We start from the raw sequence: 23839 nt of genomic DNA, 5'->3' as shown, positions 1-23839 counted from the left end.
ATAATGTGGAATAAATCATAATGCGGGAAGGAAATTGTACACGCTGGCGTGCGGTTACTGCAGTGGTTTGACAAATGAGGTGGTAAATGACCTTCACAGCGGGCGGCTGGAGTCTGAAAAGAGAAAAGAGGAAATGTTTCTGCAGGTAAAGGGAAAATGTTCAGGCCCATAGAGGTGGGAGAGGCATTACAGCAGCAGGGTTAGAGGTTCAAATCCCTCTGACCGTCATACAGATGACTTATAAAACTTTGTACTATGTAGAGAAAAGGCCTGTGACGAATGGCAGTTAAATATTCAGCACAAATCATTTTTTTAATGAGGATGAGGTGGAGATAAACGCGTGCGATCAGCCAGAACTCTGAAATCCCGGCTTCTTCTGATGTCTTATAATAAAAGCTCATTTTTTATGTATGATTCATGCGCGGACTCAAACTTTCCTCAAGGTGAGGAAAGGTAAAACTGTTCTTTTCTGCCTTTGTGTAACTGCTTCTTACCTTTTCATGCGAGGATCCAGGCTACAGAGCAAAGAAAACCTCCGTGCCAAACATCAAATATTTAGTGTCCTGCACATTAAAGTTTCTTAATATTGTCCCTGCTGAGTCAACACACACACACACACACACACACACACACACACACACACACACACACACACACACACACACACACACACACACACACACCATCTGTCCTTTCTTGCATTGTTTTTTTTTCTTTAAATGTGAGTATTTGTGTCTTGATTCATCACTTTTGCTTCATTTACAAACACCTGGATTTGAATATATTCTACTAATGTCTGAGTTTGGAAATCATCTCAGTCGTGCTATTGAAGCAGCATCAAGTATAACCTCAGATGGATACATGGATACACCAAAATGCTAATACTGAGGATCGACAGCGTGAAGTCCATGAAATGGGTGGAATTACGGTTTACATGCGGCCTGTGGTTCCTGCGTGTTGGCTTGATTGGTGCACGTAACGAGCTGGATGAATGCCTGACGTCCTGCAAAATGTGAAACATCACAATAACTTGAAACGTGAACCCACAGAGAACTCATTGCTCACCGTTTTCCCTGCTAGCCTCTTTCTATCCAAGTCCAAACACGGCTATCACAGTAATAATAATAATAATAAGAATACATTTTATTTAGAAGCGCCTTTCAAAGCACTCAAGGACACTTTACAGAGCAAATAAGAGAAGCATAAAAACAGGAAATGAACACAATGATAAAACAAAGTTTAAGAGCATGAAGCAGTTATACAGAGTAGCCTATATTGAACAGGTGGGTTTTGAGGGTGGACTTAAAAAGGGGGAAAGAAGTGATGTTTCTGAGGTCAGGGGGTCGAGGGGCAGAGCAACTAAAAGCCCCGCCCCCATGGTAATAAGACGAAATGAAGGAACAGAAAGAAGAAGAGAAGAGGAGAATCTGAGGCACCGGGATGGGATGGAGATCTGTACCAAGTCAGAGAGATATGGTGGGGAGAGAGAATGAATAGCCTTAAATGTGTAGAGGAGTATTTTAAAATGAATGCAGAGTTGAACTGGGAGCCAGTGGAGGTGCTTCAGGATAGGGGTGATGTGGTGAGTAGAGTCCTAGTAATAATACGGGCAGCAGAGTTCTGGACACACTGAAGCTTGTTGAGGGGTTTTTGTGGCAGGCCAGATAAGAGTTATCTGATGCAGTACCCAGCATCATTATCTTTTTGCATTTTACATTTAAAAAACTTCACTGCAGTGAACACATTTTTTCTTATTCTTTTTAAGGAGGTCTTTTATATTCCAGCAGATATTTCTGGGCTCCTGCTGCACACAAACACACAGACGCGCCCTGGCCAGGACACCGAGTGTCTTTCAGACTGATTGTAAATGGTGGCCATTAAACTCGGAGTAAAACATCATGTTGTCTGAATCCCAGCTAACAAGATGAGCATCAGGACCTGAACTGACAAAGGCGTCAGCAGATGTTTTACTCTTGTAATCTCCAATAAAAAATTAATTAATTAATTAGTGGCTGAGTCATTCTCGTTGGATGTCTGTCATCTTAATGAGCTTAATTTAAATTCAGGACTTTCAGCTTAGTGACTCATCTGAGTAAAAAAAAAAAATCTCCACGGCTGATCTCAGAGCTGTTGTTCATTATTCATGGTCCGTGGAGCAGCTCGAGATGACATCATCACCACAGTCTGTTCAGCCAGACGCCGCCGCAGACTCACATGTCGGGTGATGTAGAAGCACGGTATGAGCTTTACCATCACGCTCTTGGTTTAAGGTCCTGCACCCTCCACTGTACCGTCCAGCATCGGCTTCTCCTTTGAAACATCTCTCCGTCTCTTTATATATTTTAATTTTGTGCATAAATAAATGAGCTGTGGGAGTTGATGTGCTTCACAGATCAGCAGATGAGTGTTGTTGCTTTTCAAAAGACTTCCTGTTGCACCACATCTGAAAGCTGGAGGTTAATTTGCAAATTCATATTTTCATTTCACTTTTGAAAACTTTAAATATTGATCAAAAACCTCCATCTACAAAACATAAGTGTCACGGACCCAGTTCCAGGGATTCGGGGTCCGTGAGCAGTGTGGACTACTATTGTAGTTATTATTATTATTATTATTATTATTATTATTATTATTATTATTATTATTATTATTATTATTATTGTGGTTGTTGTTATTATGGTTGTGTCTGCTGTCCTGTTTTTCCGTGTTGGTGTACTGTCAGGTGTTTAGGGGTGTGTGCTTGTGTATGTGAGGGTGCGGTCGTGGCAGGCACTTTTAGGCCTGGTGGGTGTGGCCCTGCCAGCTGACCGGTCCCACCCAGGAATCCACACACACCTGGCGCCGATCAAGCCTCGTCAGAGGAGCTTCAAAACAGTGTGGCTGAGAGCTCCTCGACGCTGGATCGTTGAGTGACTTCCCGTCAGTCTTAAGTGTATTGTGCAAGGTTAGTGCAAGTCTACTGTTAGGTTTTGTACTCACGGCTGCCTTTGGTATGCGTGTTTCCTCAGGAGGAATTGTGGCGACCAGGAGGCAGCACACGGAGAGTACACAGGGAACGGAGACAGAGCACGGAGCACGGGATAAAGGAGAAGACACGGAACGGGAGTTGGGATCGCACGGGGGGATTTATTGTTGTTCGGATTGTCACCACTGTAAATAAACACTGTTGCACTGTAGAGTCCTGCATTTTGGGTCCTCCTTTCCCCACATCCCCACGGTCTGCCAGCGAGACCGTGACAATAAGCTTATCCTGAAGGGATTTGCATCATGCTAAGTTTTGCTTCTTCTCTTTCTTCTCCACCTGTTCATAACCAGCTCATCAGTCCTTGTGTAACGACACCTGTGAGCTCCTCAGTTATCAGACTGTGTTAAACTGTACTCGAGCAGTTTACCCACTTTCTCTGCTTTCCCGGGCTCTTCTTCTTCTTCTTCTTCTTCTTCTTCTTCTTCTTCTTCTTCTTCTTTGTCTTTTTATAGTAGGCTGTTAATATGTTTATGTCTGCAATAAGTTGTACATTTTAACTTGGGCGTTAGAGGAACTGCATGCAGTTTTTAGCTTATTTTTCAGCCATCGATTCTGCTGCTCGGTTTGTCGCATTCCCAGTTTGTCTTTTTTTGTTTAAATATGGATGCAGCCTGTTTTTTCCTTTCCCTGCATCTTGTCTGGGCTCTGCGATCACCGGTTTATGACCTCTAGATTGGATGTTTGACTTAGCTCTGCCTCTTGCATAATTTTTCTTTAAAGAGCAAATCTTTTTATCTTTTCAACTTGGACTGTACAAATGTTAGGAGTGCTCACAGCGGGCTCATCCATCGCCTAAAAGCAAACATTAACCACCAGCTGTGTTTATACTAACTGCTTCCTTAATTGGAAATATGTCTGCAGCCCTTTATGAATCATAGACAAAACGTTGGACCTCAAATTAAACAAAATACAACAAGAAAGAAAGAAAGATGTTCTGCTCAGGGCAGGTTGTAACCTCCAGCGGAGACGAATGATGAGAATAAAAACTCCTGCAGAGCTAAAAACCTTCCCATGTCTCCCTCCATTATTCAAGGTAGGACCTATTTTCGCTCTGGAGCTATCCGCGGGGCTCGGCCGGTGCAGGAAGTGCAGCCTTGGCACATCATCAGCTGATGTCTCGGGGAAAGGACACATCCACCCTTGATGGGAGCGCATATGAACAGAGGCTGAGGCGTCCCTCACTTCCTGTCATCTCATCATTGAAACCTCAAATTATGGCCCCGTGCAATTGATGAGCTGTCACGCGTGACCCTGTGGAGCCGTCAGGGCGTCGACACCCTGAAATGAGCGGGTCTGGGCGAAATGGCAAACAGCTTAATTTCGAGGGAACGGTGACACTTTGACGGACGCGCGGTGATGTATGCACGCTCTAATGTGGCAGCGGGAAAGTAAATAAAGGGTTTTGCTTTAAATGGCCTAGACTCGCATCAGCACCTGATTTTCATGACAGCGCATTAACATAAAGCAATTAAACATGCTTTAGTTAATGGTTTTCAGGGATTTCGTTCAAAAGAAGCGAATTCATTACCTTTAAAAGAAGAAACACCGACAATTATCACGTCCAAAACTTCACAAATACAAAAGTAATCGTTCAATTGGGGGCACGCTGTTTGTATTTGGGCTCTCTTTGACAAGATCAGCGTGAAATGTGAAATTAGGAAGTCACATGGAGGCAGGTTTGACATTTGAAATGTCTGCAGTGTTTGTAAATGAGCACTGAATAATCAGTTACAGCCACACCAACACTTTGCATCCGATTTAAAAATGTTGCTCTGTGAACGAGGAGCTCTCGAAGCACGATCAGGCTGCAGTGTCAGGGTTCAGAGGTCACGCTCTGCAGCTACGTGCACACACTCTCTCCTTCTGATGGCGATCTCGCTTTGGCTCGCTCCTTCGGTGGATTAGCTGCTCCTAATTTTTGTGACTTTGTATTAATAAACTCATTTTCTGAAGAGCAAATTGAAAGTCGCCTTTTTGAGAAACAAACAAAACTGCATTCCAAAGCACATCTACAAAAACACGGACGGCGTCGCCGGTAAGAGCGCAGCCAGGATTTAATCAGACTTAATCCCTGAAATTTTATGAGTCAGCTGTTTACATGGAGCATTTTTATTATGTTTATGCTTTTACTGATGGTCCATATTCAAGCAGAGAATATAATAAAAAGACTCTACAAATAGCAAATATATGGTTCATTAACCCTCTGAGGTCCCATCACTGGTCTATACTAAACCCCGTTTGAGGTTTTCTTTTTGTCCCTTGGTTGTCAGGATTTCAGAGATTAATTTTCAAAAGACAAAAAACCATCACACTGATTTGTGACTCTGGGCTCTTTCCCCCCTTTTCTATGTTTCCCTACAGTTTCCCTCGGTCAGGGGCTGTTAGAGAATTTGGGGGACAAACTCGGAATATTCTACAACCAAAAATGAAAAACCAAAGTAAAACTAGAAAGTGGAGCTTTGATGGAATGCAAACTCTTGACTTGTGGGTGGAAGCCTTCTCATTTCTGGCACCCCACCTACCTCCCATTATGTTTGCATCTAGTCTCCTCTAAAATTCACTTCATGCTTGGCCGAAAAACTAAAACTGGCAAACAAAAGTGGAGAAAACGACCAAAAGATTTCAAAGGAGAGACCTCCACCAGCTAGCAAACAGCTTAGGATAGAGATGCATGTGCAAGCAGTAAGACACAGATGGAGGCGATGAGTGCGGAGCAAACAACCAGAATACAGGGAACTGGTTAAAGGCAGGAAGTAGAACCAGCCAAAACACACAAAACACTACCAAAATAAACAGGGAGTGGTTAAAGCATGGAGATGAACAAGGAAGGTGCAGCCATTAAAAAACATGGAAGAAAACCATCAAACAAATAAACGCACCACAAACTCCTGCTTGATAATATTAGTCATCTTTAATCTGGGGCTCATTCAAATCTGCTCTGATATGAAGTAAAACGTCCATAAAATAACTTGAGAATGAATCTAATCTGAGCCTGGGAGGCCCTCGCATGTTAATCACAAGCTTCAAATTAATTATGAAAGAACTCCCCAGAGATGTTTTGACAGTCATCCTCCACACATCGCTACTCATTGTCTTGCCAAGGGGACGCTTGTTAAAGTGAGATTAATTCAGATTAAGTCATAGCGTCGTGAAAATGCCCAAAAAGTAGTCAGAGTATTGGGGAGGGAAACGAGCACGCTGGAGACTCCGTGGTCTCCTGCTGTGTGTGAATATCTTGTCCCACTTTTCCTTATCCGAGAGAAGCAGGCTCGCCGGAGCTCGCCGCACCGCGATTAGATTGGGTGAAATTACTCCCCGCTAAACCTCCAGGAGCTGCATGGGGTCCTTATGAGGAGAAGCAAACCCTACACATGGCTCAGGGCAGGAGAAAAGTTGCCTCATTGCTATTCAGTCTATTTTTACCCTCCCCTCGCCCGCCTTGTCTCTACACTGGCTTCTTTTTTCCCAGGAAAGGAGAATTACTGAAATCCTTCCTCAAACAGAATCTCACCAAATGATATCGAGTGCCAGTGAGAGCCGGCCACTGTTCAACGTGTCCTTTATTTGTCCTCAGAAGTAGGCGTCAGAACTGATAGGGATTAAAACAAGACTAATAATGTAAATCTGCAGTTCCCACGTCTTCACGAAGACGAGCTGCAGCATATAAATGAAGCCGAACATCAGAGGAAACACTAAATACTGCGTCTCTGCTCGTTCACAATCTGAGCGAGTAAATTCTGTTTACTTAATAACTACAAGGAAAATGAATCACTGAATAATAAGCAGTGTCAAAATATGACGGAAATTTCATTTAAGCTAAAACTAAGCCACATCACCACACAATGACAGACCTGCACCTCTACAGGTTACAGTATAACCTTTTCGCTGTCATATTATGCGCACATTTGCATATACAGTGTTGACTGTAAATAAAAGATGGACGCAGCCACCACAATATCATCTACTGGTGTCTGAGCTCCTCGTTTTAAAGCCTACAAGATCCACAACCATCTGTTTCTTTTCATGCATTTTATTATTTTGTCAGAGATTATTACATTTTAACTACTGATTTTATCTACTGTTCCTTTCTTTTTTTTTCCATTTTAAATCATGCTTTTTATTTGTTTTTGTTTTTAATGTCTCTGTAAAGCACTTTGAATCACCTTGCTGTTGAATTGTGCTATATAAATAAACTTGCCTTGATGATACCAATTTGTAGTTAGCTAAAGATAGCTAGCTTGGTTAGCAAACTGTAGAGGTACAAACACCTGCAAATACCTGCCAAGTGACAGGTAAGTGACAGAATAACAACATGCGGGAATTTCACTCACTAAAACTGATCCACAGACTTCTTCCACAGGGTTGTGGTATATTAACCACACAAGCAAGCCATGTATTTGTCAGATAATTGTACTGTAAATCCTCAAAGAACATTTCAAGCTTCATAAATGAAGCCAGGTTCAGTAGAGCTGAAGGAACTCTGACCATAGTTCAGGAGACACCATCAAGATCAAAAGTACTTTAGTGATCAGAAAGCGATGAGGAGTCACAGCTGAATGGTGAGTTTAATGGGATTTTAGGGCTCGTTGTGTTATTTCATAAGCTTTGTCAGTTTCACTCATGCAGACTCTGCTGATGAAGGTCATGTGGTATGACGGAGAGGTCTGCAAGTGGCAGTGATAGGAACTTAGTTAAAAAGGTTTATTATGATGCACAGACAGGAGTTTGATCATTGCAGACTGGAGTCTGGTTTCAGCAGAGGCTGGAGGCCAGGTGAGTCTGCCAGGTAACATGGGACGAGTTATGGACCTGAGGCAGAGCGCAGGAGAGGTAAATTACCAGATTAGAAGAGCCCATGTTTGTCATGGCTCCAGGTTCTTATTTGGTTCTAGCGTATTTTTGTGGCTGCTTTCCTTGTTTGTCTTTACTTCCTGTGTGTGTCCTTGCTCTTTTGTCAGTGCCTGGTTCACACCAGTGTGTAACTGTGTAATCACTCCCTGCTACGTAGTTTATTTTGTCTTTCCCTTTGTCGAGTTCCCTGTTTAGGCTTCCTTAAGTTTCTTGTACTCAAGTTTGTTTCATCCTGTGAAGTTCCTTGGACTTTGTGTATCCTGGTGTTCGCAAACGGGCACTGAAGATTCATTTTTTTATTCACGCCTGTCATTCCCTCCAGGTAATACACAACACCACGGTTCTTCAGGGGCCACGGCAGGGCGACCGTGGCTCAGGGGGTTGGGAATCGCATCTGTAACCGGAAGGTCGCTGGTTCGATCCCTCGGCTCTCTGTCCTGGTCGTTGTGTCCTTGGGCAAGACACTTTACCCTACTTGCCTACTGGTGTTGGCCAGAGGGGCCGATGGCGCGATATGGCAGCCTCGCTTCTGTCAGTCTGCCCCAGGGCAGCTGTGGCTACAACTGTAGCTGCCTCCACCAGTGTGTGAATGTGAGAGTGAGTGAATGAATAGTGGTATTGTAAAGCGCTTTGGGTGCCTAGAAAAGCGCTATATAAATCCTATCCATTATTATTATTATTATTATTATTATTCATTCAAAGATGGATTTGTGACTTAGCTTCTTTGCACATGCTTTCTTGACTGCCCTTTGCATCACTTTAAGGGGCCTGTGCACAACACAGAATGTAACTTAGTTCCTACCCCAAAAGGAACAACAATAAATAAAGGAAATAAATAAAATACATAAATACAATAAATTAAGAATATTGACATTTATGGCAGTTAAAACATCACTTGCCTCTGCACCACCATTTTCCTTGTCTTATGTTCGGGCAGGTATCTTGCCCAAGGATATTTGTCATCCATATAATATTCAGTTCCACTGCTACGCCGATGACACCCAGCTCTATCTCTCTACCAAACCTGACTCTACTCTTCCTCCACCCTCCCTCATCCTCTGTCTAGCTGAACTTAATTCTTGGTTCTCCTCCAACTTTCTTAAACTCAACAGCAATAAATCGGAACTTCTTCTGGTTGGCACTAAACGACTGCTATCCAGAATTAACAATTTCTCTCTCACCATCAATAACTCGCTGGTCCCTATCTCTCCCTCTGTGAAAAGCTTGGGTGTCATTCTCGATAGCACATTATCCTTTAACTCACATATCAATAATATTACACGTGCAGCATATTTCCAACTCCGTAACATTAATCGCCTCCGCCCCTTCCTCACACCTCACGCCACTGCCATTCTCATCCATAATCTTGTTATCTCTAGAATTGACTACTGCAACTCATTATTATTTGGCCTTACACAAAAATCTATCAACAAGCTCCAACGTGTCCAGAACTCTGCTGCCCGTATTATTACTAGGACTTCTTCTACCCACCACATCTCCCCAATCCTGAAGCAACTTCACTGGCTCCCGGTCAAATTTCGCATCCATTTTAAAATAATTCTGTATACATTCAAGGCTATTCATTCTCTCTCTCCACCGTACCTCTCTGACTTATTACAGATGAAGCTCCCATCCCGCTGCCTCAGATCTTCATCTTCTCTTTCTCTCTCTGTTCCCTCTGCTCGTCTGATCACAATGGGAGGGAGGGCCTTTAGCTGCTCTGCCCCTCGACTTTGGAATTCCCTACCCCCGGACCTCAGAAATATTAGTTCATTCTCTCTTTTTAAGTCCACCCTCAAAACTCATCTGTTTAAAATTGCCTATTCTTAAATTTCTGTATGTTTTTAACTTTTATCTTCTATTTTTATCATTGTGTATATTTCCAGTTTTTATCTGTTGTACAGTGTCCTTGGGTGCTTTGAAAGGCGCTATTTAAATAAAATGTATTATTATTATTATTATTATTATCCAGACTGGGGGAGCCAGGCATCAAACCACCAACCTTCCGATCAGTAGATGACCTGCTCTACCTCCTGAGCCAGATGAAAACAATCATGTTTTTGGGATTTCCTTACCTGGATGATTGAGCATGGATCAAGACAGCACGCTGTAATATTTGACAGATAGCTGCACTAAAAATGCCCAAGAAACTACAGTCAGTGGCTTCAGTTAGTGGAGGTGACGAAAGATACTCCTAACTCCTGAATCCAAATGAGTGAGTTTTAAACAGATTCTAGCCCCGTTTGGTTGTTATATAGGGTGAACTTAGTTACACGTGCTACAGTGTATTTTGTAGCCTGCTGTAAATATGGTTACTTTAGCTGTAACAATGGGTATTTTAACATGGGAGTCAGTGGGGATCGACTCACTTTGGGATCCAGCCTCATGTGGCCGTAAGAGGAACTGCAGTCCACTTCTGCACTGGCTTCGTTTTACAGCCCTGGAGGTTGAGGCTTGGACTAAAACGAGCCTCCTCCACTGCAGCAGTATGTAAATATGACAGAGGATAATAGGAAGCTACAGACCAGCCCAGGGAAATCATAAACAGTGTGTAGGCTATGCTTAAGCGACACCGTTTAATCCCAAATTTGGGCAGCTGAGAAGAGAGAGAGTAAAAGGAGGGGGGCAGACAATGGAGGGGAGAGAAAGGAAAAAAGACAAAGGAGGAGAAGAGCGTGGGATGATAGGGACGGTTAAGACAAGGGGAGCGCACACACACGCGCGCGCGGAGGTGTGACGTCAAACTGGAGCGTAGCTGACACGCTCGCCCCCCGGTGCAACTCGCTGACCAGTCTCCCGCTCTCTGCAAATCAACTCCACGCGGGTGCTACTGCACGCCCTTTAAAAAAAAAAACAAAAAAAAAAACACCGTAGGAGGAGTAAGAGGAGGAGAAGGAGAAAGAGCCAAACCCGGGAGGTCTCACGCGGAGAGAGACGGCTCGCGGGAGGACGAGGAACTGGAGGAGGAGGAGGAAGGAGGCTTCGCTCTCTGTCAGCCTCGCGCGCACAGCACGCGGAGGCAGAAGGCATTATTTACTGGACGCTTCCCATGGAGACGCTCTCCGTCTCGCGCGCCGTCCTCTCAGAAAGAAGCGGGTAGGATTGTGACCGAGGGCGGCTCTCTCAGATCTCACAGCCAGGTGTTGCATCCCCCCCCCCCCGTTTCGATGGGGAGGCCTGAGGAGGGTTGAGTGGCTCGCGCTCTCGACTTTAATCTGGAGACTCGCGCGCAACAACAAGTTGATATTTCTGAGTCGTCGCCGAGTTTCTAAGAGAACAAGATTTTTGGATGTTTTTTCGTGTTTTTTTGCTCCTCTCTGAGTTGCTGACCTCACCGCTGTTTGGATCTGTGTACTCGCGTGTGTGTGTGCATGTGTAGAAGACAGAAGACTGGAATTAATGTGAATATTCGTGCTGCAGGCGCAGATAGGACAGCCATGGCACGGTAAAGCGGACCGAGCTGTGCCAACGACGCACGAGCCATTTGGAAATCTGGTCTCTGTGCCGCGTGCACTCCTCGTGTCCCCGCCTCGTTTTTCCCGCTCCTGGATTGCCGCGGCACCCCGATGGTGCGGACGGTTGGTGGCTCGAGCTTGGACACGCCACCCGGTGATTGTTGTTGTTATTGTTGTTTTGAGACGCTTCTGACGATGCGCGCGGTTCATCTTGGAGATGTTTTTCCTTTCCAGTAGGATTTCTGTGCGGGTCTTTTTCGTTTTTGGAATCGTTCGCGCGACAATGACCTCCAACCCAAGAGAGAAGCACGCGCCCCCAGTTCAGTGCGCACGAGAGGACGTTGTCTCCCCCAAAATCGCCGAGCTCCTTAACGCGCGGGAAGGGTGGGTTACGAGCCTGTAATCAGTGCGGCGAAGACACACACAGACAAACGGGACCAGCGCGCGCGGTGGCAGCTGCCATGGAGCTGTCAGAGGTCCGATGCTCCAGCGCGAGCGAGGAGCTGTACACCATCAACAAGACCCCGAGCAGCAGCAACAACAGCAACAGCAGCGGCAGCGCGCGACCCAAACGGCTGCTGTGGCAGAACGCGGTGCGGCACATCACCGAGCAGCGCTTCATCCACGAGCAGGGCGGGGGAGGGGTGAAGGGCATCGGGCCGGACGAGCCCTACGACCCGAGCCAAGGGGCGCGGAAGCAGTCGGCAGGGCGGACGTCGGTGGGAGACCGGCACAACAACGGCGGGACCAAAGTGTTCCCGGAGCGCGCCAGCAGCGACCTGGGCTTCCTGCAGATCGACTGCGCGCCGAGCAACTCAGACTTCTTCCTGAACTGGGGCTACACGTATCGGGGCGTGATCTTCCCCACGCTGCGCAACTCCTTCAAGTCCCGCGACCTGGAGCGGCTGTACCAGCGCTACTTCCTGGGCCAAAGGCGCAAGTCGGTGGTGGTGATGAACATCCTGGACGTGGTGACCAAGCTCACCCTGCTGGTGCTGCACCTCACCCTGGCCTCCATCCCCATGGACCCCATCAAGGGGACGCTCCTGGGCTTCTTCACGGGCATCGAAGTTGTTATTTGTGCCTTAGTGGTGGTGCGAAAGGACACCACGTCGCACAGCTACCTGCAGTACAGCGGCGTGGTCACCTGGGTGGCAATGGCCACGCAGATCCTGGCGGCAGGGCTGGGCTACGGGCTGCTGGGCGACGGGGTGGGGTACGTTCTCTTCACTCTGTTCGCCACCTACAGCATGCTGCCGCTGCCGCTCACCTGGGCCATCCTGGCCGGCCTGTTCACTTCGGGGCTTCACATCCTGGTCCAGCTGCTCATCTCCAAGAATGTGCAGCTCTCCAGCAACCAGGTGAGCCTTCGACATACCCTGCTTTCACGTCTCCTCCATTCCTCTGCTCTGTCTTCTTTCGTTTGCCCGAAGCAGCTGCTTTATCTTCCTCTTTCTCCTCCCTGAAACTTTATCTTTTTACGGAGCGCTGATATTTACCGGAACTCTCAGCTGTGTGATGATGTTTCACTTTCCAAACCTACAGTCAGTTTATGTGCAGCTGGCACGTGTGTTTTCCCGTCTTTTAGAGCGCACAATTACAGTCGTAGACTCCACGACCAGGTGTGAATTTACCTGAGATGTTTTGTGTCGCCTGTGCTTCCCCGACTCTGGCTCAGGTGGTTTGATTTTTTCGTGTTTTAATAATGAAATGCGTCAGTTTGTGACAGCAGCCTGGTGTGACTGCCTCAGAGTGCTGCAGGTTTCAGCACCAGGAGCTGTCCAACACATACAGACACACACACAGACACACACACACACACAAAGGAGGGCCTGAAATGCAGCTGAGCTCCACATAGGTTTAGCGCCCCCTGCGGGTGAAAACAATAACTTTAATCTTTTTTGGTAAAAATGCATCAAATTCCAGGAGGTCTTTTAGAGTCAGATGCTTCATATGGAAGTGTGAAGGTGAACAGCCGAGAGGGTGATATTTCTAAATGTGCTTGCCTTTGATTGTCAGACTGTCTTATGGCACCATCATCATATATGTCTGAGTTCCTGAAAGCACCAAGAAATGAACACAGAGCTCTCAGAAAGCTTCAAATAACCGCAGCAGTCTGTCAACATCGACTGAAGAGCTGATCATCAGATGTGGAAGTAAACAACGCAAGCTAATGAAGCAGAACACGATTCTGAGCAGTTTTGTTGCTACTTAGTATCTGATTGATGGCGAGAGAGTGAGCGGCATGTTGCTGTAATCCATTAGTGGCCTGTCGTTGAACTTTCCCTCGAGGAGGGAGATGTTACAGCTCAACTATTTGATTTCTCAGCTCGTTTTGTGGAATCTTTGCTTTACACGGCTCTCGGTTTACAGACTGAAACTTAAATTCTATTTCAGTTCAGTTTGTGTTTGTGTTTATAAGGTAAAGACTCTACAATCTAAGACAGACAACACTAACAATATGAGCATCGACACTGGGGAGGAAGAACTCTGTTTTAGCTATTTGCTGTTACATGTAGGGGGTTGATGAAGAAACGACAAACAATAAACAGAACTATTAATCATAGGCAGGTAAAAATAGGTGCCTCTGTTCTGTCGGAGGTTCCTTCCTCTTAAAAGGGAATTATTTTTTCCCACTTTTTCCCAACTGCTTGCTCATAGGGGGCTGACTGATTGTTGGGATTTTCTTTCTAACTTTGCAGGGTCTTTATCTTACAATATAAAGTATCTTGAGGCGAATGTTGTTGAAAATATGTATGTAAAGTTGAACCAATTTAATTGAATTTAATTAAAAGTTTGGATCTTAAAAGTAGACAGGGTGTCTTCTGAACCCAAACAGGAAGCTGCTTCCGCAGGAGCGGAGCCTGCCTCCTGTTCTGCTTTTGGAAATTTCAAATCAGTTGCTTATTTGTTTGTTGTGACCTATACAGTCAAAAACCTTCAAATCTCAAAGCTGGGTCCATGTTGCTGCAGTAAAGAATCGTTCCAAAATGTCCAGGCTCCACATCCAGTTTGACTCCCAAATGAAATCAATCATAATTTTGGTGAAAAATGTACAGAAATCTGCCCATAACGTTTGGTAATCCTGCTAACAAACAGTCAGACAGATAATCTGAACCACTGAAGCTTCTTGAACCTCTTTGGCAGGATTAAATTGTTATTTTGAGATTTATGCAGGCAAAGGGATAACTTTCTTTTTTAAGTTTAGGGATTTTATGAATTGATGCAAAGCAGTCAGTGAGTGTGTCCTGGTACTGGCGACCAAGTGCTAACCCTGCAGTAATCCACAGTAATGTGCTGAAATGATATAATTGCAAGTTAAACCTTTCACTGCATGGTTTGCACACTAAAATATTTGACTCCCTTTTTTCTTTTATCTCGTTGAAAAGCTCAGGAGGTATCGAGAGTGTTTTCCATTAATCAGAAAGCCAATGATTTCATTCAGAAACTGGCCCTAACATCACTTGTGCCTCTCTACGATAATGTGGTGTATTTCTACTATAATAAATGCAGTGTGAAGAAGTGAATGTGGTTTGTATTGCAGCACTTTGTGTGTTCAGTAAAAAAAAGCTTTTAAATGCCGTCCATTTGTGCTTTGTTTTCTTCCTGTTTGCTGTCACGAGTGAAAGTTCAAGTCAGCGTTGTTATTCATCAGTTGAATTCTGACAACGTGGTTTGTTTGGTGCTAACAGAGTCTGAGGATTGTCGTGTGAGCGCTGAGATAAATTGTTGGGTTGGTCAGAGGTTTTCTTCCACATCCTGCAGACGTCCCTGAACTGTTGGTTTCGGTTTACAGACGACCTGCTCTGCTCGTTTCTAGGCCCATTTTGTCCATTCGTGGACGTCACCCTCCCGCTAGATCAACATTTCTGATTGGCTCCCATCATATTAGGGACATCCATTCAGTATGACATCATACCGAGGCAAGAGTAAAAAAAAAGTCTGAATCCTGAGCTGCTTTTTTGCTCACTTTGATTCAGTTTCCTCGTTATTTGAAACTTGGTTTAATATCCATCATTGGAACAGTTTATATATGACAGAAAACCAGGAAAAGCAGAACGCAGAGCTTAAAGTCTCTCGCTTTGGATTTGTAAATGGGAATCATTTTTATGGAGAACTGTCATAAAGTAAGAACGGCATAATTTACATACTTGTTGTTCTTAGAAACCTTTGTGTCAGTCCAGGAGTCATGTTGCTATACTGCAAATAATATGATTTTTGTTTTTATAGCATTGGTTTGACTAATCTGGCCATCATAATAACGCTTTATTTTAGGAATCAGCTGTTTAAAAGTCTGAAAGATGCATAGCTTTTGGAAATTTCATGCAATGTGTTATCAATGTGTTATATTGTTATCACAATAGGTTCCTTTGTAAAAAAAAATGTGTGTTTTCTCGAAGTGTGTAGTGAGGAGCAACAACAAACATCAAAGAAGCAAAAACAGAGATGCTGCAGATGGTTGTGTGTGCGCTGGTAGACGCTCTCACCTGAGGTGGATTATTCAGTGAGTTTAACTGCCTGTGATTATGAGTCTTCGGTCTGATGAAAACGTCACACAGCCTCTCAGATGTGTTTTCTTTTGACTTGACGTATTTCTTTTAAGATGAGTGTGAAATGCTCTCGAGTGCTGTGCACATCTCATTTCAGAATTAGCTCCTCACATCAGCAATTAGCTACGAAATATATTTTATAAATCAGCCGTCAGCTCTTTCATGTCTGGCAGATTTCCCAGAGTGACTTGTAATACTTGAAAGGAGCGTAGACGAACATGTGACGGGCAACTCGATGAAGAGCTCTTATACTTGGTCTTGAAATGCATTATTTTAGGGTTATGCAGAAACAAACACACAACATGAAGCCCAAAGCTACAGATCAAAGCGCATACACACAGCGTGTCTCTGGTCTGGAAGGATAATTCAGGTTAATTTATAATGTGTCCACTGTGGCTCTGTGCTCACTTTTCTGTCTTCACCTCTGTTGGAAAGATTTGGGGAAACATGGGACTCCCTGCAGCTCCCAGTAAAACTTGCTTAGACAGTTTATGGAGTCTGACTCAGAGATGAAAACTGAACATACCCCCTGCAGTAGGGCAGGGAGATTAATTGGATTTTAATTTTAATTAAGATTTTGGCTTCCGATAATGAAAACAAGATGATTAGGATAAAACAGTTTTTCCAGTAATTTTTTGCTAAAAATCACAATATTGTCTTGTTATAAGCCGCGGGGGGAGGGGGCTCTGAAAGCTTCACTCACAGTTTATTTCAGCTTGAGCTGTGATGCTGGAAAGAAAGTCATCAAATCTGTAGCCTGTAGGCTTATTGTTACCTTTTATGACTTCGGCTGAGGAGTCATATTTGTTACCCATCGGCTGAAAAAGGCTGCTGGGGTATTGTTGTTACTCTGCTGGTGAGCTGATGAGCGGGTGGCGTGGAAAGCCAAGTTTGTCAATGAGATAACTCGAGAATGAGGCGACATAGGAGCTTCAAATTGATATCCCAGGTTCAACTACTAAACATCTCGGACAAGTTTGAAACTAAGTGACCTCAACCTCAAGGTCAGAGGTCAAGTTTTCTGCTTTAACTCAAAGCTACCACAGAAAAGAGTAAAAACTCAGGTCAGAACATCAGCAATCAGCAGAAGTGCTGCTTCACTGACTGCAGCTGGATTCGTTACTATCGATGACTATCGTGCTGTTAGCCACATTCAGCTGTCAAGGACGTATCGTACACAAACTCTGCAGCTTCTTAAAGTTTTTCTGTGTTCAGCAGTCGAAGGGAAACCACTATATTTGAAATAAGGTGATGATTTGCACTTTAAAGTACAATGTGGCACAGTTTGTTAGCTCTCAGCTCAGCAGTTCTCAGTATTGGAAAGAGGATTAATGTTAAACTGTTTTTTATCTTCTTTGTCAGATTCGGGTATTTCAGGCTTTATAAGCATCATTACGTATTTTTGTTGTTGCTTGAGCTCTTTTTAATTTCACATTTTGTTCTCTTGTATAATAAAAACTGAGCTAAACAGTTAGTCGATCATTAAATTGGCTTTTTGTTGCCGATGGTGCGGACCTGCTTTTGTCCATCATTATGAATTCACTAACTGTGTATGTGTGGTTTGGACTCCTTAGCTTGGACAGGTATATATATATATATGTGTGTAATTTTCACAGTTTTAGATTTGACTTTAACTTAAATGCTTTGAATCTTTGGCATTTTATGGTGATGATACCATTCAGTGTTTGAATGCTTTAGAGCTCGTTGAATTATCTTTCTCGGGTAATTCTTCGGTGAGCTTCTTTGACCGTTTGTTAGCAGAATACATCTAAATTATAAACAGAGACTTGCATGTATATTTGATCATAGGTGAGGCTTTGCCCAACTTAGAAGGGATTATTGTTCGGATTTGACATAGATATGCATCCTGGAAAGAGTGACATTACCCCAGGAATTACTGGAAATACTGGTTTAGGTGAGGGAGCTACCTGCTTACATGTCACCCACTCGATAGTAGCAAATGCTCTGATGCACTGGAATATTAGCTTTACCATTCCCATACTGGTGCAATCTAGTATCTCACAGGCTTTGTGCTATAGAGCTGGCGGGTTAAAGACTAGCCAGACATCCACCCCTTTCGGTAATGTTTGGCAGATTTTGGGTGCATGTGTGAAAATGGTTTTAAAAACAAATGTAGTATAAATGTAGTCATAAATGACTGCAAATGCATTAGAGACACTGAAATAAAACAAGGTCATCTTTATTTGGTTTGTTCAAAGGCAACAGTAGGAGAATAACAGCCAGATGTTTAAAAAGTCCAGTCGCTGGATGCAGCGTATGGTCTGCATGCGTCTCTGGAATTCTACTGGAGGGATGAACCTACGGCTGGTCGATAGGGAAAAAACTCTTATTGCAATAATGTTTTTAGTATCAGTCGATATCGATAAATATAACCGTATAAATAAAATCACAATTTTTTTTCAGGCACAAGGTTTTTTTCTTTTACTCCTGAGATTTTATTCCAACCACACGATTGGTTCAGCACGGCGCTGTTCTCATTATCATTGGCCTTTTGTGTTGTCTGTCAAAACGTGGATGAAATGAGCTCCATTGACTTTATGTTGATCATGTTTTTTATCACTGTTGAAGGTTTCACCGTCCAGCTTTGCATGGGTCCACAGTCCCCTAAAGAAGGTGTTAGGATACAGGCTGGCACTCAGAACATGACTGTACTGATGTTGCAGTGACCGTAGTGGACCCAACCCACAGCGTAACAGAGCCTCACTGAAGGGTCAAAGATTTCGTTTTCTTAAATTTGTCACTTATAGTAGCTCACAGACTTTTTGGGAATTCTAAGTGCTGCAGCATTAAAGCTCTCTGAGCATGCTCAGTGAGATTCATGTGATCTCGTGTGAGGCCTTATCTTCCCACTGGTGTAAATGGCCTGGTACTTATTGCCAGGGATTGAACCACCAGCCGTCACAGGCTCGACCTCGTGAGCTGCTGAATGCTCGTGCCTCTGTGTGGCTGTGTAGCTGACTAAAGCTGTGCAGCTGGCTGTAGGCTGCACTGACTGGCTGTTGTTGTGTAGCTCAGGGTGCATTTCCCAGCTCCCCCACCCGGCGCGGTTCAGCTGTCGCTCTGCTCGCTGCCACCGAACCAGCGAGCTTTTTCTGTGTCGGAGGTCGATAGTTTTAAAGAGGCTGCTGTAAGCTGGATTCAGAGGCTGATGCTATGCTTTGCAGTAATTGATTACAGTTTAATGACTTTTCAATAAAACCTCTGATATTTCATAGACTCAGCAGGCCATGAAAGCTTTTCCATTCACTTCTGTCAATAGGTCATGGTTGCACTAATCACTTATCCCCCTTCAGTAACTCTGGAGCAATACTATAACATGTTTATCACATTATGTTTTTAGCTTGATCCACTGCTTATAAGAAAAACATTTCTTTGATTAACAAGCTTCTTGGGATTTCTAAGAAACCATGAGTTAGAGGTATATCAGACATACTGAGCGGTAGTAAGAAAAAACTGCACAGATTTAGCACTAGCTTTATTTTAGATTCAGCTGAGTGTTACACTAAGGCCAGTAAATTACAAGTGAATAGTCCCTGTGCTCTTATTTTGAAAGTTTAGTCTTTCATTTCCCTGTTAGAAGACTGGGTGGGTGCAGCGGTGCATGTCCTCATCATTCAGCTGCCATCATCGAGTCACTGAACTTATCATTTAAATGATTTTATAGGATCTTTTTGTATATATATGCAAACACATCGCTCCAGCTTTCACTCCCTAACCACCGAAACACAAAACAGAGCGACAGTGACTGTCAATCAGTTATTTAGTCAAAAGTTAATAAAAGATAATGTAGCAATTGTTTTGCCACAATTTATAATGAGAGTCAAATGTTTGATACTTTTTTACGTTTCTTTTATCATTAAGCTAAATTTGTTTGGGTTTCACAATATTTGAAGACATGTTGTCAGATTAGTGAATCAGGAGATCATTCAAAATGCAGACTCACGGGCAAGATGGTATCAACTAAAAACAACCTTATTATTGAAGGCGAAGTTACCATGGTTACTTCACCTTCACTAAGTAGCAAAAACAAAGTCCAGGAATAAACATCATAGAGAGATGCTGGGAGCGGTGCGCACAGGAAACAGGAACTATGGGAAACAAGCGTTATCAAGACACACAAGGTGATTAGGGAGGTAAAAACACCAGGGAACACAGCTGGGACCAATCAGGGAAAGGAGACGGGAGAAAGTAAATACCATGTCCACGAGACAGAAGACTACCAAAATAAAATAGGAAGAACTCAGGAAGGGAACATCACTGACAGAAACGTAACTACACACAGGGAACAGAGAGGAGACAGGAAAGGAACATTGTAACAGAAACTGAAAGACAAGCACAAAGCAAACTAACAAACACAACAAACTGAAGAACATCAAAAAGACCTGCAGCACACATCATGAAGACTGCAAAAACATGGTGATGAAGAGGTTTTAATAAACCAAACCAAAACTCCTCAATACTCAAGAAAATAATCAAGAAGTTATTTTGTAGCTCTATAAAATAATTTTTGCGTAAAGTTGCAAGCTACAAAATGATGGTAATCTGGATCAAACTTGTTTTTGGTTTTATTTTACTGCCTCATTAAGTGTCTCAGTGATCAAACCTGTGGCTAACAGGCGTTGTTTTTATCACATATTATCTCGCCAAAAGACAAATTAATTGTTTTCTTTACAGGACTTTAAATTGTTCAACCCTCAGATTTCTGCCTCAGTGTAATGAAAGTCTGAGTTACTGACATGCAGGAGTGTTTTTGAAGTTCAATAATGACTTTATTAATTAGCTTCCACTCATGCTGTGATAAGTCTTAGCTTGTGTCATTATTATAAGTGTTATCTCGCTGGAAAGTCAGCGGGCCGGATGGATTAGTTTAGCGTGGCGAGTTTGTATTAGTTGACCTCTGAGATCGGCGCCTAACATGTTTCGTCTTAACTCGGCTGCAGTGACGTGGTGGCGGTGCAGCTGGATGGACGCAGCAGCAGAGGGAGGATTAGGACGGCTCATACTGAACTCCTGGGGTTAGGAAGACTCGACACGCTGTGAAATTTAACATCCTGAACTCAAGTGGTGCTAATCTGCTCTTATTAATTATGTTTGCGCGAGGATGTTGTGAACAGAATATAAAATCCAGATCAACAATTATACAGAGAGAAGAGACAATAAGGGAATGAGATTGGATGAAGGAAGCTGAGGATTTATCACACTTGCCAGAAGCACAAAGTTAAATAGGTACAAAAACATTTCAGTGGCTTTTGAGGACATTTTGTGAGGTGGCTTGTGGTTATGAGAGCATCTCATCCTTACTGTAGGAAGTAGTCTGGTGGATGGATTTATGATACGTGCTGATTTATGTTAAAGACAAATGAGGACACAAAACTTTGCATATAATAAACTGAATTCTTTTAATGACCAGTAGGGGGCAAATCCTGCAAAAAATCATAATGTATAGAAATCTATGACCCCACCTGTAACTTGATCTCTGACTCGAGTAAACACTTTCCTGACATGTTTATGGTTTCAGTCGCTAGTTTCAAGTCCTTGTGAATAGAACATGATGCTAATTTTTCAAATGATTTTACTAGTTATTTATTACTAGTCTTTAGGGTGGGGCTACCGAGGGATTTAAAAGTCTCCAAAAGTCTCTTTGTCACTATTCACCACTGAATCTTTCTGTCAGACTCAAAACAACTTCCATCGATCCACCTCGGTCTCTTTAGAGTCTTGTTGGGCCCCTGTTGGCCCCACATCCTTTGTGTCCCTCCTGTTGAAGGCTGTGGTATTGACTGCTGCCTTTCCCTTAAAACCTTCACACCGTCATGCCCCATCTTCTCACTGTCTAAACAATATACTCATATCGACTCGTGGCTTTTTTTCCCCCCCGCTGAAAAGACTCCAAGCAGACCCAATTCTGGCTTTCCAATCATGGCTGTATTGACAGCTGCCTTTGTGCAGAGGTCATTTAGTCTTCTTTCTTGCTGTTAAATGAACAGGGGCATCAGTAAATAACAGATTAGCCTGTTCTGGCCAGTGAAGGAGCATGCATGTGAATGATAATGTGTGTGTTTGGGTGTCAGGGAAGAGTTTGCATGGAGCTAAGAGTGTTATAAAACTGTCAATAGCACTGTGTCTTATTTTCTCTGTTCACACACACACAGCGAGAGCTTCGTACCCGCCGATTAGCTGTTCTCCCGCTCGCTGCAGCTTCCTCTTTCAAGGTCAAAGTCAGCTTACCTAGAGCGCCGGCTGCACGGAGGAGATAGAGAAGTTTGGATTTCATACCGAGACAACGTGCATGCATTTTCTATCCCTGAGAGGAGAATTTTTTGTCTGTTTGAACACTCAAAAGGCTTTGAATGTTAACAACCCTTTTCAAAGACATTGGCTTCATCTCTCTCTGCTTTCATTTACATTTTTGATTTTGGGCGTTACGTAAGAAAGCGCTGATCAGGTTTTCTGTGACTGCATCTCGGTGCCACTGGCTGATCACGACCTCATCCGCCGATTTGAGCCAACCCATTTTCTACAACATAAAAACAAAGCGCCAAATAAAAGCTGTTTGGGAAAAAGTGTAATTTCTCACAGCTGCGTCTGCACGTGGAAATAAATCACAGGTTTTACCCCCACGCAGTCATTTTGTATATTACTGTGTGCGCTTGATTGAGGTGGTTATTCATCTGGTGCCAGCGGTGGCTCGTTGGAAGGTTTTGACAGCAGAAGCAGGATCGGCTCTGCCGTCTGTGTCCAGCCTGAAGTCATGAAGTGGTGTATGAATAACAAGCGAAGTCATCCTCAAATGTCCTTAAACAAAAATGTAAATCTTTGTATTTCCATTACAGAAGACCAGATTATATATATCAATACATATTTATATCAAGATATATAATGTTCATATATTAAAAAGGTACCAAAATGAGCAATATGGATTGCCTTAAAAATCGGGGTGGGTTTAAAATATAGATTTCGCTGATTCAAATCGATTTTAGCGTGAATAAAGTGATATCAAATCATTAAATCCTGAATTTTTAAATATAAATGTATTTTTCCAGAAATGCCACAATCTCAGGTAAAAGCTGACAGAAGTATTTCAACAACCACCAAACAGCTAAAAAAGCAAATGATTAAAGAGCAGGTAAACGGATCCTCACAAAGATGTAAACACAAAGCGTGGATCGTTCACCCGACGGCACGTGCACAGACACGCCGACAGCTCACAGATTCTGTTGCTGCAGGTTTCGTCACTCTCTGACCAAAATTCACTGAACCAGCAGCAAAAGACGATCGAAGCTACGCTTCACATTTGATAAACATCATCATAAATTCCCTCTTACTTCGGCTGTTTTGCTTCTACCATGATAAAAATATAGATATGTACTGATACTGAAATCGAATCAAATCGATTATAGAAATCCGTGACGAGACCCAGCCCTACTTCAAAGCTCCTTTGAAAAGATGTTTATAAAAAGTTATTCTTCCACTTGGAAAACATGGAAGATATTCTGTGGAGTCTTTTCATCCGTTACCTCCATCTTTGTTTTCCCAAAAACAGCCAGGAATGCCCCCTGGCAAGTTTCAGGAAGGTGATGGATATGTTAATGCAGATGTGTGAACTCATTTAATACATATTTAAATGTGTATTATGTGACAAGTTTTTTCACATTTTAAATGCTGTCTGAATTCTATTGTGCCTTAAAAAATTTGCCCATCCCCAACTTGTTGTTAATATACTTTAAGACAGACCTTCCCAAAGTGTGGGGCCCGCCCCCTAGGGGGGGGCGCAGAGCCATTGCAGGGGGGGCGCGGCATGAAAAGGGAAAAAAAAACAAAAAAACAAGGCTTGGACACTGCTAGCACGGGGCGCCCACACAAACGCAAAGCAGGAGATGAAGCATCGCTGAATATGTTTCCAAACCAACTTCATTCTAAGCCAAAGACTAGAAAAT

At 43.4% G+C, this 23839-nt stretch overlaps 1 protein-coding gene across 2 annotated transcripts in view; it reads left to right on the top strand.

The window, feature by feature from the left end:
* Nucleotides 1-10807: 10807 nt before the first annotated feature.
* Nucleotides 10808-23839, top strand: part of adcy8 (adenylate cyclase 8 (brain)) — a 130778-nt gene continuing 117746 nt past the window's right edge. For both annotated transcript variants that reach the window (XM_080907300.1, XM_080907299.1), the window contains exon 1: nt 10808-12692. In XM_080907300.1, the coding sequence (XP_080763426.1) occupies nt 11793-12692 (900 nt within the window). In that variant the 5' untranslated portion in view covers nt 10808-11792. The remainder of the gene's footprint in view (nt 12693-23839) is intronic.

Source organism: Rhamphochromis sp. 'chilingali', assembly GCF_963969265.1.
Source record: "Rhamphochromis sp. 'chilingali' genome assembly, chromosome: 16".
Lineage (NCBI taxonomy): Eukaryota > Metazoa > Chordata > Actinopteri > Cichliformes > Cichlidae > Rhamphochromis > Rhamphochromis sp. 'chilingali'.
This window is presented reverse-complemented; position numbering and strand designations above follow the sequence as displayed.